Raw genomic sequence first — 13,973 nt, forward strand, 5'->3', positions numbered from 1 at the left:
TTTAGTTTGTTTCCTTTTTGTGTGTATGTGTCTGCCTCCCCAACCAGACTGTAAGTTTTAAGAAGAAAGGGTGACATCTCTGGGTTTTTATTGACTGTGGCAACCCCAGGGCCTTTGCACAGCAGGTCCTTGAATTGTTGCTAAATGAATATATGAATGGATGGATGCATAAAACGGAGTTTGTAATTTTGGAGAAACAAAAGAGTAAAATTTCACAAGTTTAAGGAAACTGCAACAGGATATTGGGTGGGGGGTGCTTTTGGCGAAGTCGTTGCAACAGAAATGTGCCAGATTTGAGGGAGAGGCTTGTGAATTAATCACAGCCACTAAGACTCAAGTGTGTTGCTCAGTCATGTCCGACTCTTTGCAGCCCCACCGACTGTAGCCTGTCAGGTTCCGCTGTCCATGATGTTTTCCAGGCGAGAATAATAATTTCTCATCTTTATGAGAAATTAAGATGCTTGGAGAACATTCACACCTAACTGTGGAATGCACAGTGTAGAAATGATACTGAGTTTCTCTCTTTATACATTTAGAGCTTTGGCAGGGCAGGGAGGTTGGGGGGGCGGATGAGAGGAGGGAGGAAAACTCAACTGTCAGACTCAAAGCAATTAAGTCCATCAGAATGGAACAACTGCTAAGGAAGGTGAATTTCTTGGCTTATAAACCTTCACATGGCTCCTCTGTGCTTTGGATATGCAAATACCTTCACTTACTGGCAGCACTCGAGGTGGGAACAGCCTCCTTATCCACCCCAAAGTCTTGCATCTGCTCCCAAATCTTATCACAGTGCTCTAAGTGTAATTAACTTGAGTGATGGCAAGCCCTTGAGGTGCCTGTCAAAAATTCCCTTCCCAAAGGACTGTCACTAGGGGATCAGAAACAGAGAAGGGGGAAGCCCAGTGCCTGCATCACTAGCATGTAAGCTCCAGGGAAAGGGCTGCAGCAGGTACCCAAACATGCTTGCAAGGGCAAGCATGCAACAGCTACTTGTATGTTTAACTAGTGTCAGAAAAAGTCCTGGGGTGGGACTGATGTTCTGGGGTGGGACTGATGTTCCCCATTCCAGCCCTGCCTCTGCCTGGTCCTTGCTGTCAGGCGCAGCTAAATCCTCTGGGTGTGTTTTTACAACACACAAAGGTGCTGTCTGAACCTGCAGCTGGTCTGGCCTCTGTCTCCTCATTTGTAAAACCGGATAGTCTAGTTTCAGCTTTAAAATTCCACGTCAATGTATTTGTGAATTGTGTATCTACACTATCAATGCATATTGGTTCACTGCTCACAGATACAAAAGGGGTGGACTGTTTTTATGGTTTGTTAGACAAGATATCAGAGAAGGCAATGGCACCCCACTCCAGTACTCTTGCCTGGAAAATCCCATGGACGGAGGAGCCTGGTGGGCTACAGTCCATGGGGTCGCTAAGAGTCGCACACGACTGAGCGGCTTCACTTTCACTTTTCACTTTCATGCATTGGAGAAGGAAATGGCAACCCACTCCAGTGTTCTTGCCTGGAGAATCCCAGGGACGGGGGAGCCTGGTGGGCTGCCGTCTATGGGGTTGCACAGAGTCGGACACGACTGAAGCGACTTAGCAGCAGCAGCAGATAAGATATAGGACCCTCAGTTAAATTAAAATTTCAGATAAATAATAGCTTTTTAATAAAAGCATGTCTCATGCACTACTGGGGACAAATATTAGGGACATTTGCTAAATCTGACAATTTTAGCTATTTGTCTTCTATCTTCCAAATAATATAACCTTTGGATGAACAGGAAATGGATCTTATCACTGGAATCCCTTATAAGTGTGTCTGTAATATTTTTGGATTTCACAGACTAAATATTATTGGGTATTTTTGAAAGGGAAACTACTTTTAATTTTGTCATTTATGACATTCTTCACTTTCCTAAAGAAAAACTAGCTAATCTTCTAAAAACTATTGGGCTGGCCAAAAAGTTCATTCAGGTTTTTCCCACACTATCCTGAATGAACTATTGGCCAACCCAAAACAAAATGAGCCTTCAAGCCATTTTATGTAATTTTATATAATTATATAAATCATTAAAAAATAACTTTACAAGCTACTTATCACATTTTCCTTTTGTTTGTGTGCATATAAGGCAACCAGGCAATGTTTCAAACTAGCAGACACTGCCCAGCTGACCAGTGTTTGGGAGTTTGAGCCGTGTGGCATTTATCTGATGGCCTTGCACAATGTTTGGTTTTTTTTCTTCTTTTTTTTTTTTTTTGCTGTAGCTGCGAGGAAGCTCTGAGTCAATCTGGAGCTCAGCTTCTACAGCTACTCTCACCTCTCCCTCTAATCTTTGTCTTCCATGTTTTCCTCCAGGACTTTGAAATCTCTTCAGTGAATGAATTTTTACTATAAGTTGCCTGAAGAACTTTGGAAGTACAGAAATTTAAACAAAGAAGTCTTGCATATAACAGTACTCAATCAGTGGTGCTGTTGACAAAGCAGATGTGAACACTGAGTGGTGTTTGATTCGTTTACTTTCTGAAGACAATTTTTTTAAACCTAATTCTTAGTCTAATTTCCTATTCTTAGAATTTTAGAATGTTTGCGCTAGAACAGTAAGCACATCTTTTAGTTAGTCTAGTCTTCCCAAATTAGGATTTGATCCCATGAATCTATAGGAATATTAGAACCCAAGCTCTGCTGGTTCCCATGCCTGCTTAGCACACATCAAAAGGCAATATGTCATTTTACAAGTAAGCCAACGCCCAAGGGCAATGACTGTTGTATGAAGGGGTGACGGATGTGGGTGGAGTGCCCAGCACCCAGCTTTTTAGCAAATTAACTGACTCTGTTGGAGGACAGAAAGGGCAGGGAAAGATGTTCATTCGTTTTTGCTCACACTACATAGTAGGAAATGGCTTCTGGGTACAAGTAATGAAAGATCTAACAAGATATTTGAAGGCAGGAGAAGGGGACAACAGAGAATGCGATGGTTGGATGGCATCACTGACTTGATGGACATGAGTTGGAGCAAGCCCGGAAGTTGGTGACAGACAGGGAAGCCTGGTGTGCTGCAGTCCATGGGGTTGCAAAGAGTCAGACACAACTGAGTGACTGAACCAAAGAAGATATATCTCAAATAATAGCAATGTCTCTCTCCCATCTGTTCTGAGATTTCACAGTTCCCTAAGTGCTTCTCCTGTATTTTCTCAATTTGATCCTTACCACAAGAAGATTTAGAAAGGTGGTACTGTTTTCTTACTATAACTTTATAGATGAGGAAATAGAGGTTGGGTCACTATGTTGACTTGGCCAATGAAAGGGGTGGAGCTGAGATTTGAACACTAGTGCTGAACTTCCGGAGAAGGCAATGGCACCCCACTCCAGTACTCTTGCCTGGAAAATCCCATGGACGGAGGAGCCTGGTAGGCTGCAGTCCATGGGGTCGCTAGAGTTGGACATGACTGAGCGGCTTCACTTTCACTTTTCACTTTCATGCATTGGACAAGGAAATGGCAACCCACTCCAGTGTTCTTGCTTGGAGACTCGCAGGGACGGGGGAGCCTGGTGGGCTGCCGTCTCTGGGGTCGCACAGAGTCGGACACGACTGAAGCAACTTAGCAGCAGCAGTGCTGAACTTCACTCAAGGCCTCTAAGACAGGCCAATGCCTTTGTCATTTAAAAAACCTGGTTTACTGTTTCAAAAGTCACACAAGTTCTATATGATTAAGAAAGTTCACGTAATTCAGGAAATTCTAGATTAAAAAGTAGACTAGTGTACCCCATCCTCCCTTGGCTGTGAACTGAGTTTACACACACTGATAGGTAAGGATTTTTTTTTAAAAAATGGATCAAACTATACGCATTAATGTGCTTTGTTTTCCTGAACAATACATCTTGGTCGTTTTTCCAGATTTTTAAGTAATGATATACCTGTTTGTTTTTAAATGTGCCATGTTTAAACAGAAACAGAATAGCAATATTTATGTGTACGGTGATGATAGGGGAATATTGTATTTACCAACAATATTTAACAGTGGAGTTAATTATGGAATGGAAACGGGGCTCACACTGGTGCTCAGAAATGGGGTAAACTGACTCTGATAGTGTCAGGTTACTAATTTTCTCTCAAAAGTGTGGGCTCCAGAGTCAGAACCACAAATAGGCTAATAAGGCTTGGCAAAAGTTATCCAGTAGCTGTTCATTCCCCTATCTGTAAAAGGGGGATTCAAATACTGTGTGTTCCTTAACATTGTGGTGAGGATTAAATGAGATAATTCAGCATAAATGCTCAACACAACGACTGAAGATGAAAAGGATGATTATGATAATGACAGTGACGACAATGCTAATTCTCTTTGGTGCAAGAAGGTCAGGTCAGCGTTGGAACAGCAGGTGATGCTTAAATTGCAAAGTTATCAATATCAGGAACCGGTCTTCCAGGGCTACCAAATCCGACTGCCTGGCTCTCCATGTTACTATGAGATTGGCCACAGATTCAGGATCTTTGACTTGTCAAATGAAATTCTTGTGTTATTATGATGTTGTACATTTTGCACAGCTCATACTGCTTCCTTCCAGGGTGCTACTAAAAATAAGGAAGAGCATGGAAAAACTAAAACAAAAACCCCACAACTCTGACAGTTCTTCACAGCAAGACTTCAGTTTTGGAAACCTCAACAACTCTGGTTTAATGATCCGGAGTTTGGTGAAACCTTTCAGGGAATTGTTTTTCAGTCGCTCAGTCGTGTACAATTCTCTGGGACCCCATGGACAGCAGCATGCCAGGCCTCCCTGTCCTTCACCGTCTCCCAGATCTTGCTCAAACTCCTGTCCGTCCAGTCGGTGATGCCATCCAACCATCTCGTCCTCTGTTGTCTCCTTCTCCTCCTGTCTTCAATCTTTCCCAGCATCAGGGTCTTTTCGAATGAGTCGGCTCTTCCCATCACGTGGCCAAAGGATTAAGGCTTCATCATCAGGAAATAGAGGACTACATCTCCCAGAGTGGACCACTTCCACCCCGCCCATGACGTTGCGTCTCTCCTAATTCTCACCAGGCCCCTGGCTCAAACTACAAATCCCAGAAGGCTCTGCAGTACCGCTCCGGCCTCCCGCCTCCTGAACTCTCATTTTTTTAAAAAGCGCAATTAAGACCGCTTTGCCCACTGGGAAATGTAGTTCTCGATGAGCGACTCTGCCACTAACACTACCTCTCAGGCCAGGGAACTGAAATAAGGCGAGCTAACTGGCAAGAACTCGAGCACCTGCGCCTAACCAGTCACAGGAAGAGCAACCTGGCTCAGGAAGGCTCTGGAGACGCGCCTGTGTTCGGGGTCTGGCTCGAATAAAGCTCGCGGTCTAGATCTCACCAGCCGAGAAGGTAAACTGGGAGGAAGGCGGCGGAGAAGGACGAGACCAAATACCAGTCTGGAGCAGGGAGTGGCCAACGGAAAGGGTGAATCCAAGAGGAGATGATAGGGGTAGGAATGGCGCTTCCGTCCTGCCAAGTCTGGCGGGAGATGCGCGCCCCAAAAATGCGATGGAACCGAGGCCCTAGCAAAAAGAAGAGGGGCCTCCGTGTAGTGGGATGGCTTTGTTTGGGGCTGATCAATGGGACCTCATCCCACGGCCTCGTCTCTCCTGGCTAGTGGAGGCAGCGCACCAGGCCTTGGACCTGGAGAATTTGGGGTCGCGGCAAAGCCCTGGATGGAAAGTTTAGGCAGGAGTGTCTTGCCTAGGGAACCTGAGAACTTGAGCGGAGCCCTGGGAACAAAGCCTTTCTCTAATCCCTTCCTAACTGTTGGCGGTTGGGGGAAGTGGGAGGTCTCTGGGGACAGATGTTTGGGGGTTCTGGTCAAACACAGTCGCAGGAGGAAGGAAACCTTTTTAACCTCAGGCTCTTCTCAGAGTACCCCATCCCTACTCCCTAGTCATCACTGTAAACATTACGTGGCCCATTGAGAGCCGACTCTATTCTGAATCAAGCCAGAGAAGTTAGTGTCAAGAGCCTGGGCCTAGAATGTTGTAAAAGTGGCTCAGCTCTTGGAAAAAGGACCTAAGTAAATTAATTGGGGGAAAAAAATCAGGCTCAGGATACAGTATGTAAAAGATCCCGCTGTGCTGTGTTTCAGTTGTGTCCTACTCTTTGTGAACCCATGGGCTGCAGCCCACCAGGCTCCTCTGTCCGTGGGATTCTCCAGGCAAGAATACTTGCGTCTCTTAGGGCTCTTGCTTTGGCAGGTGGGTTCTTTACCACTCTTTCAGGGGATCTTCCCAACTCAGGGACCGAACCCAGGTTTCTCGCATTGCAAGTGGATTCTTTACCATCTGAGCACCCAGGGAAACCCAGGAATACTGGAGTGGGTTATCTATCCCTTCTCCGGGGGATCTTCCCTACCCAGGAGTAGAACCGGGGTCTCCCTGGTGACTCAGCTGATGAATCCTCCTGCAATGCAGGAGACCTGGGTTCAGTCCTCTAGAGAATGGAACGGCTATCCACTTCAGTATTCTGGCCTGGAGAATTCCATGGACTGTATAGTCCATGGGGTCACAAAGAGTCCGACAAGACTAAGAGACTTTCACTTTTCTTTCACTTTTCATTAGCCATCTGGGAAGCCCATATAATTTATAGTAAATTAATCTATCTCCAAAATACAGGACCTGTATCTAAGGATATGGATAGAAAAAAAGAATTATACTGTACTCTATGAACACTAGCTGGCTTTCCTGGTGGCTTGGTGGTAAATAATCTTGCCTGCCAAAGCAGGAAATGCAAGAGCCACAGGTTTGATCCCTGGGTGGGGAAGATCCCCTGGAGAAGGAAATAGCAACCCACTCCATATTCTTGCCGGGGAAATCCCATTTCCCTGCTGTCCATCAGGTCACAAGAGTTGGATACAATTTAATGACTAAACCACCACCTGTGAACAGTGGTTATTGATGGATGATGAGATTACAGATTAATTGTACTCTTTTCTTTACATCTGTATGTAGCATCTGGCTTTGTACCATGAGCATGTATTACTGTTTTCACCTTACTTTTCCAAGATCACTTGTTGCTCCTTGGTCGTGGGTTTACCACCCACAGATTGCCTTGCTAGGAATAATAAAATGATTCGATTTGAGGGGTGAATTTAGTGTGCAGTCTGTGTGGTATTAATGTTTTTTTCCTTCTTCCAGGTTGGAAAGAGGCTATTTTATAAATGCCACGTCATGGTATGTAGTTGTTTTGGTCCATGTCAGTCTAATCCATTATCCTTTTTAGTTTGAAATGCTCCCTTCTCTTTATCTGATGGATTTAGATTGCACTGTGTAACTTGCTTGGGATCCGATAACTAACTCATGTTGGCTGGTGGATGAGAGGGAGGAAAACATTGCAGTTGAAATACCTTTTCAACTTTGGATTTGATTGACCTTGCTATTTACTTTTTTTGTCAGGGTCATGGTTTTTGTCATATGTGTGTGTGTATGTTTAATTATAAAAGAAATGTTAATCTATCCTTTGTTTATACTCCTTGTGCATTTCCTTGGACAAAAGCTTGTTGAAATCAAGGTAAGCAAAAAAAATTTTTTAATTAATGCTTATTTCCATGTTGTTTTTCCTTTCTCAGCTTTTGCCAAGTTTCCGATTACAGACTGACATTCCTGCATGAGCATCTCTCCATTAAAATGTCCTTGCCTCTTACAGAGGAGCAGAGGAAAAAAATTGAAGCAAATCGGCAGAAGGCTCTGGCCCGAAGAGCTGAGAAACTATTAGCAGAACAGCATCAGAAACCTGCCCAGTCCAAGCAGGGCCCATCCCAAAACCTCCCCCGAGATCCTTCTAAGTCAGGGAGCCATGGCATCTTTTTCAAACAACAAAATCCCAGCAGTTCATCTCATGGTGACCAGAGGCCTCAAAATCCCCACAGTTTTCCACCCAACACCTCCGAGCAGGCGAAGGGGATGTGGCAGAGGCCAGAAGAGATGCCCACAGCCTGCCCAAGCTCCCGCCCACCAAATCAAGTGACTGTCACTGGGATCTCCCCGCCTCTGGCAAACAGTCCTCCAGGGGTCCCCAGCCAACAGCCCTGGGGTTACGAGTTAGGTCAAGGTCATCCTCAGGCTTCACATGAGACCCAGTCAACACCCTTTGCTAACACAACTCATGAGCCTTTGGCCAAAGTGAAGAATTTCCAGGAGATAGCAGCCTCTTCCTCTGGACAGCCTCCTAGGGATCCTGAATTAGAGGCCAGGATGGCGAGACCCTCCACCTCTGGGCAGAACGTTTCAGGGAGTGTGATGCCCAGGACAGAAGGAAGACTGCAACAGAAAGCAGGGACCCCGCTGCACAGAGTGGCAGGCTCCCAGCAGGGAAGGTGTATCCAGAACGGAGAGCGATTCCAGGTGAAGGTTGGGTACAATGAGGCGCTCATCACAGTGTTTAAGAGTCTGCCCAGCAGAAGTTACGGTAATGAGTCTTCCAACTGGTTCTTTCAGATGTGTTTTTTTTTTTTTTCTCATAAATATGAAGAAGATGCATTGGCACATTAGATCCATCCAGTTGTTAGAAAATTTCTATTTTAGTTTCTGTTTCCATTTGTAATAGGCATCCCCTCCAATAGCTGCCACACTTGGGGGCTGTCTCCTGGCCATGTGGACAATGGATGCATAGTTATTCACAGGCCCATTCCCCTGCTGCCAGCTGCTTTGTGTGCATTGTAGCACTTTACAGCATTTCTTTTTTTTTGTCATAAGCAGATGTTATTTCCATTTTAAAGGCAGTAGAACTGGCTCAGCCAGGTAAAGTGGCATGCTCAGGTTAGTTAACCTGGAAGGGCAGAACCAAAGTGGTTATCCTCAGGTATGTTTGCTGTCTGTTCTCTCCAGGGATTTTCAGTCAACTGTCTTGAACTTAGCATGCATGCATGCATTCAGCAAGCCTTTATTGAATGTCCAAGTACTGCTCATGCCAAGTCTTTGGCCTTATTGTGGGCAAACTGGGTACTTCTGTTTCATTTCAGATCCTGCCACCAAGACGTGGAACTTCAGCATGACTGACTATGGTCCCCTAAGTAAGTAGGTGTGTAGTGCCCCCTCTTGCAGGGAGAAGCTGCTCTTGAGGAGTTCCTTAGAAGTAGCAGATGTAGTCTAGCTAGTGGTTCACATGGCTTTTGGGGTGCCATCCCAATGTTCCTCTTACTTCTTACCATGGCCAGCCTAGCGAGGCAGGTCCTTGGGAGGACATCACTGATCATATTAACAAAAGCTAGCACTTATCAGAACCTGCTACATGCAAGGCTATTCTAAACCCCTTATATATTTGCTAACTCTTTTATTCCTTATAACAGCCATTTTACAGATGGGAAAACTGAGGTCCAGAGAGGCTCTGTAACTAACATAGAATCGCACACCGACCAATAGGTTGTGCAACTGGAATTCAAACACAGCCCATCTGACTTCAGAGTGCCTATTCCCACCAGAATGTGGGCTCCAGCCATGCCAGGCAGCTGTGCGGGCCCTGCTGCCAGGAAGAATAACAGTTCAGCAACAGCACAAGCCCGAGGGCACAGAGAAGGGGCATTGTCCTGGCTGGTGCCAGGCTGTGTCACATCTGTTGGTGATCAGGGCTCCCAGGTGCACCACTGCCGTCTTTTGTGATCTTGTTGACTATCCCGCACCAAGGTTTTGTCGCCTTCTGATGCCTGGAGCCTGCACCTGGTCAGTGTCAGCCCCGTTCTGCTCCTCCTCCTCGCTGGCCTTGTCAGTGCCCTCTCTCTCCCCACCCAGTTCAAAAAGGGGAAAGCAGAGGATTCATGGGGCGGTTACTCCTCTGCAGATTTGGGGCAGGGAGTAGAATTCTCTTGAATCACTAGTATAGTTTCTGGAAGTGATGAGACAGCCCTCTGCAGAACTTCCTGTGTTGTGTGTGGTGTTTTTTTTTTTTTTTTTTTTGCCGCCTCCACTTGAAATGTATACCATTAGGTTTGGGAGAGCTCACCTCTACCATTATTTTATTTCTTTTATTGTTTTATCTATTTATTTATTTATTTTTGGCCATGCTGGGTGTTCCTTGCTGCCTAGGCTATTCTCTAGTTGTGGTGTGCGGGGCTTCTCATTGCAGTGGCTTCTCCTGCTGGGGAGCACGGGCTCTAGGGGGAGTAGCCTTCTGTGGTTGCGGCATGTGGACCCTGTACTTGGGGCTCCCGGACTCTAGAGCGTAGGCTCAGTAGCTGAGGCGCACGGGCTTAGGTGCTCTGCAGCGTGTGGGAGCTTCCCAGGTCGGGGATCGCCTACATTAGCAGGTGGATTCAAAACCACTGAGCCACCAGGGAAGCCCTTGCTGCTGCTGCTGCTGCTAAGTCGTTTCAGTTGTGTCCAACTCTGTGCGACCCCAGAGACGGCAGCCCACCAGGCTCCCCCGTCCCTGGGATTCTCCAGGCAAGAATACTGGAGTGGGGTGCCATTTCCTTCTCCAATGCAGGAAAATGAAAAGTGAAAGTGAAGTCACTCAGTCGTGTCCGACTCTTCGTGACCCCATGGACTGCAGCCTACCAGGCTCCTCCGTCCATGGGATTTTCCAGGCAAGAGTACTGGAGTAGGGTAGGGAAGCCCTTACCATTATTTTAATCCATTTATTGTGTGTTAGGAAGAGGAGAGACAGTGCTCTGAGTTAACACTGCAGGTCTTGATACATGGTGTTGCATTGTTGCATATTAAACCAGTGATTTCCACTGTTAGGAAATCTTTTTCATGTCCTGTTTTCTTTTTTATTTGCTATCCTTTTATATATGTATACAAAAGTGACCTACAGAGACTGTTTAAAGTCTCTGTTTTGTTTGATTTGCCATCTTTTTACTCCTGTTCTCGGACCATAATGCATGGTGACTCAGATGATGTCTGCTTTTGCAAATTCATGTAGGTTTTCTGTGCAGTATGATTATTTCTGGTAATGCTCCACATTTTTTTCTTTAAACTGTTTGTTGGGCACAAAATTCTCAGTGTAGCTTTCAGATGAATTTTGCCGAACAGGAGCTGTTTAGCTCCCCTGTATCCTGGTCAGTGTTTCGCATGCACAATCTGCTTCTACCAAAGTTTATCTTGAAAACCCTTGCAGCAGTCATGAATTTGTGCCTCTATCCTTCTTTCTTCATTTTCAGATGGTTCATGTTTGCTGTGTCATCTTAGTAGATTATACTTTTCATTAATATAATTTATGAAGACTGTCAGTCTTTCTGTTATTCATTTGGGTTCACCTCTGAACTTTTACTTTTTAACTCTACCACACACTCTTCGAACCCTACCACACACTCTTTGTAAGCCATGTGGAAACTATATCAACATGCAAAAGAAGAGAAACCAGCCCCCTCATCTGCCCCCATCTGTCCCCACTCACTATTAGCATTTTAGTTTTGTTCCTTCCAGCCTTTTTGCCTGGGCATTAAAATATACAATGTTTTATATATTTAATATAATTTGTTTCTTGCCTTTTTCACTTAGTGTTCGTGCATAAAGCATTTCTATTAATTTTTTATTTGTGTATTTATTTTGGGTTGCACTGAATCTTCACTGCTTTGTGCGGTTTGCATGAGCTTCCTCCGGTTGCAGCAAACAGGAGTTACTTTTAGTTGCAGTGCACAGGTTTCTCATTGTTGGGGCTTCTCTTGTTGCGGAGCAGAGGCTCTAAGATGTAGGCTTCAGTAGTAGCAGCAGCAGGCTTAGTAGTTATGTTGTACAGGCTTAGTTGCTCTGAGGCATGTGGGATCTTCCTGGACCTGGGATCAAACCCATGTCCTCTGAATGGGCAGGCAGATTCTTATCCACTGTGCAACCAGGGAAGTTCTAAAGCATTTTTATTTTAGTGGTGCATGTTAAACAGTTCATTTTAAATGATGAAAATGTACATGTCTGTTATTGGACCACTTTGACCTCCAAAAGATGATTTAATATTGTTTTTTGTACCTTTGTGTTTTCCAAAGTTTCTCCCCCCCAAAATTAATGGCTATATATGGAAGATTAATTAATTAATTAATGGAAGGCTATATAACCTTCCATTGTAAGAATGTGTCATAAATTGGGTAAATCATGTTCTTTTTGTTTAATATTAATTTGCTTCCAGTTTCCCTAGTATCAAAGCTGTAAGGAACACCTTGGTCTATAAGTTTTTGTGTTTTCAATTTATGTTAGTTGAGACAGATTTCCCAAAAGTTGAATCATTATGATGACTTTTTATAGCTCTTGCTCTGTGTTGCAAGATTGTTTTCCAAAAGATGTTCAGATATCTATTTTTTGTAATTCAAGTTTAATAAGTAAAAATTGGCTTTTTATTACTCTGATTATTTGCAGAGTTGCATGTTTCTCAAATGTCTGTTGGTCATTTCCCCTCCCCTTTTGAGCTGGTTACCTAACGTATCTTAGTGGTCAGTATTTTTTTAAAGTATGAGCTCTCTTCATATTTCTTGCAGATATCTTTATTCAGTAGTTTTGCCTTTCATTTCAGTTTGCGTTGTTTGACTGTTTAGTTTTATGTTGTCAAATCTATTAATCTATAAAATGCCTCAGTAATAGAGAAAACAAGGTTCAAAACTGCATTTGTGGTCTGACAGTCCTGTGTCTCCTTCCTTGTCCTCCCAGTGAGGGACAGAGCAGTGACCTGGGAACAGGGTTAAGGGGCTGATGTCAGGTGTGTTGATTTCTTTCAGTGGCTTCTCTGACATAGCTGCAGAAATTATCTAATAAGTTTACTCATCCTGGTGAGACCCCTCTTCTCCCTGTGCATTTCTGAATTCTAAGTTTCAAATTGGAAAACCTAAAGAATAGAAGAGTTATATTCAGGTAATCCTGAGATCTCTGAACCTCTAGTTAAAGCTCACCTGCTCACCTTCCCCATCTAACTACACCTCTTGTCTCCTGCCTGCCTAGCACACCTCCTTGTCACCCTGCTCCTGCCTCCTCTCCTACCTGCCTGAGCATGCCAGGGCCTTAAAAGTTACCAGGTCATCACCTCTGTCCTTTTCTTCTTCTGCAGTGAAAGCAGCCCAGCGCCTCCCGGGGATCACCCTGCAGCCTTTGGAAGGAGCCGAGGGCCATGTGGAGTCACCCTCCACCAGCAGTGGCATTATAGCCAAGACCGGCCTTCCTGCAGCTCCCTCCCTGGCCTTTGTCAAAGGGCAGTGCGTGCTCATCTCCCGGGCCCGCTTCGAGGCAGACATCGGCTATTCAGAAGACTTGATTGCGCTGTTTAAACAGATGGATTCCAGAAAATACGGCAAGTAGTTGGCCTCTGCCTAATTCCCAGGAGGCAGAGCGGCCCATAATCTCAGAGCAAGGTGCTCCCATCTCTTTAAATATTCAGAAGTGACTTTCTTGGCAAAGCCTGCCTAACCTGCTCCTCTTCCTGTGGAAAGGTGTTCCCTAAATTGTTACCGATAGTTGAGCAAGGTAGTAGGGTCTGCTTTGTCCTTAAAGGCCTCCCAAGGAGAAGACTCCTTCCCTGGTCACCTAGGCAGTGTCTGCTTAGTAGAAGCAGGCAAGTTTCTGCTGTAACCACTTAAACCCATTTAGTTTTACCTTGTCCTTAGGAGAGCTTGAAAAATAGGTGTTTGCCATAAAAATAATTGCCTTTGCATAGACTTAGTTCAGTTCAGTCACTCAGTCTTGTCCAACTCTTTGCATCGACTGAGTCAGTGGTTTTCAAGCTTGAGCCCGCCTCCCAACCACCTAGAGCAGTGGGTGAATCACAGATTGGCTGATCCAACCCCTGGAGTAAATGTTAATGCCTGGGTTCCCACCAAGAGCTACTGATTTAATTGGCCTGAGGTGGGGCCCTGGATATTGGCATTAAAAAAAAAAAACTTCAGGTGAGTCTAATAATCAGCTAGGCTTGAAATCCACCAGGCAAAGCAGAGCAGTTTTGCTTGATTTTTTTTGTGAGGTTCTTCAAAAGCTGCCACATCAGAAGAAGAAGCAGAATTCTGAACTTAGCTTGGGTTTCATTCTTAGCTTGGGTCTTGCTGCTT

General features: G+C 44.8%; 1 protein-coding gene across 1 annotated transcript in view; it reads left to right on the forward strand.

Moving 5' to 3' along the window:
- Positions 1 to 5,232: 5,232 nt before the first annotated feature.
- SMARCAL1 (SNF2 related chromatin remodeling annealing helicase 1) overlaps positions 5,233 to 13,973 on the forward strand; it is a 52,995-nt gene continuing 44,254 nt past the window's right edge. The window contains exons 1-5 of the mRNA XM_068967954.1: positions 5,233 to 5,356; positions 7,156 to 7,191; positions 7,587 to 8,425; positions 8,979 to 9,029; positions 12,983 to 13,222. Coding sequence (XP_068824055.1) covers positions 7,645 to 8,425; positions 8,979 to 9,029; positions 12,983 to 13,222 — 1,072 coding nt within the window. The 5' untranslated portion in view covers positions 5,233 to 5,356; positions 7,156 to 7,191; positions 7,587 to 7,644. The remainder of the gene's footprint in view (positions 5,357 to 7,155; positions 7,192 to 7,586; positions 8,426 to 8,978; positions 9,030 to 12,982; positions 13,223 to 13,973) is intronic.

This window comes from Capricornis sumatraensis, chromosome 3 (assembly GCF_032405125.1).
Source record: "Capricornis sumatraensis isolate serow.1 chromosome 3, serow.2, whole genome shotgun sequence".
NCBI lineage: Eukaryota > Metazoa > Chordata > Mammalia > Artiodactyla > Bovidae > Capricornis > Capricornis sumatraensis.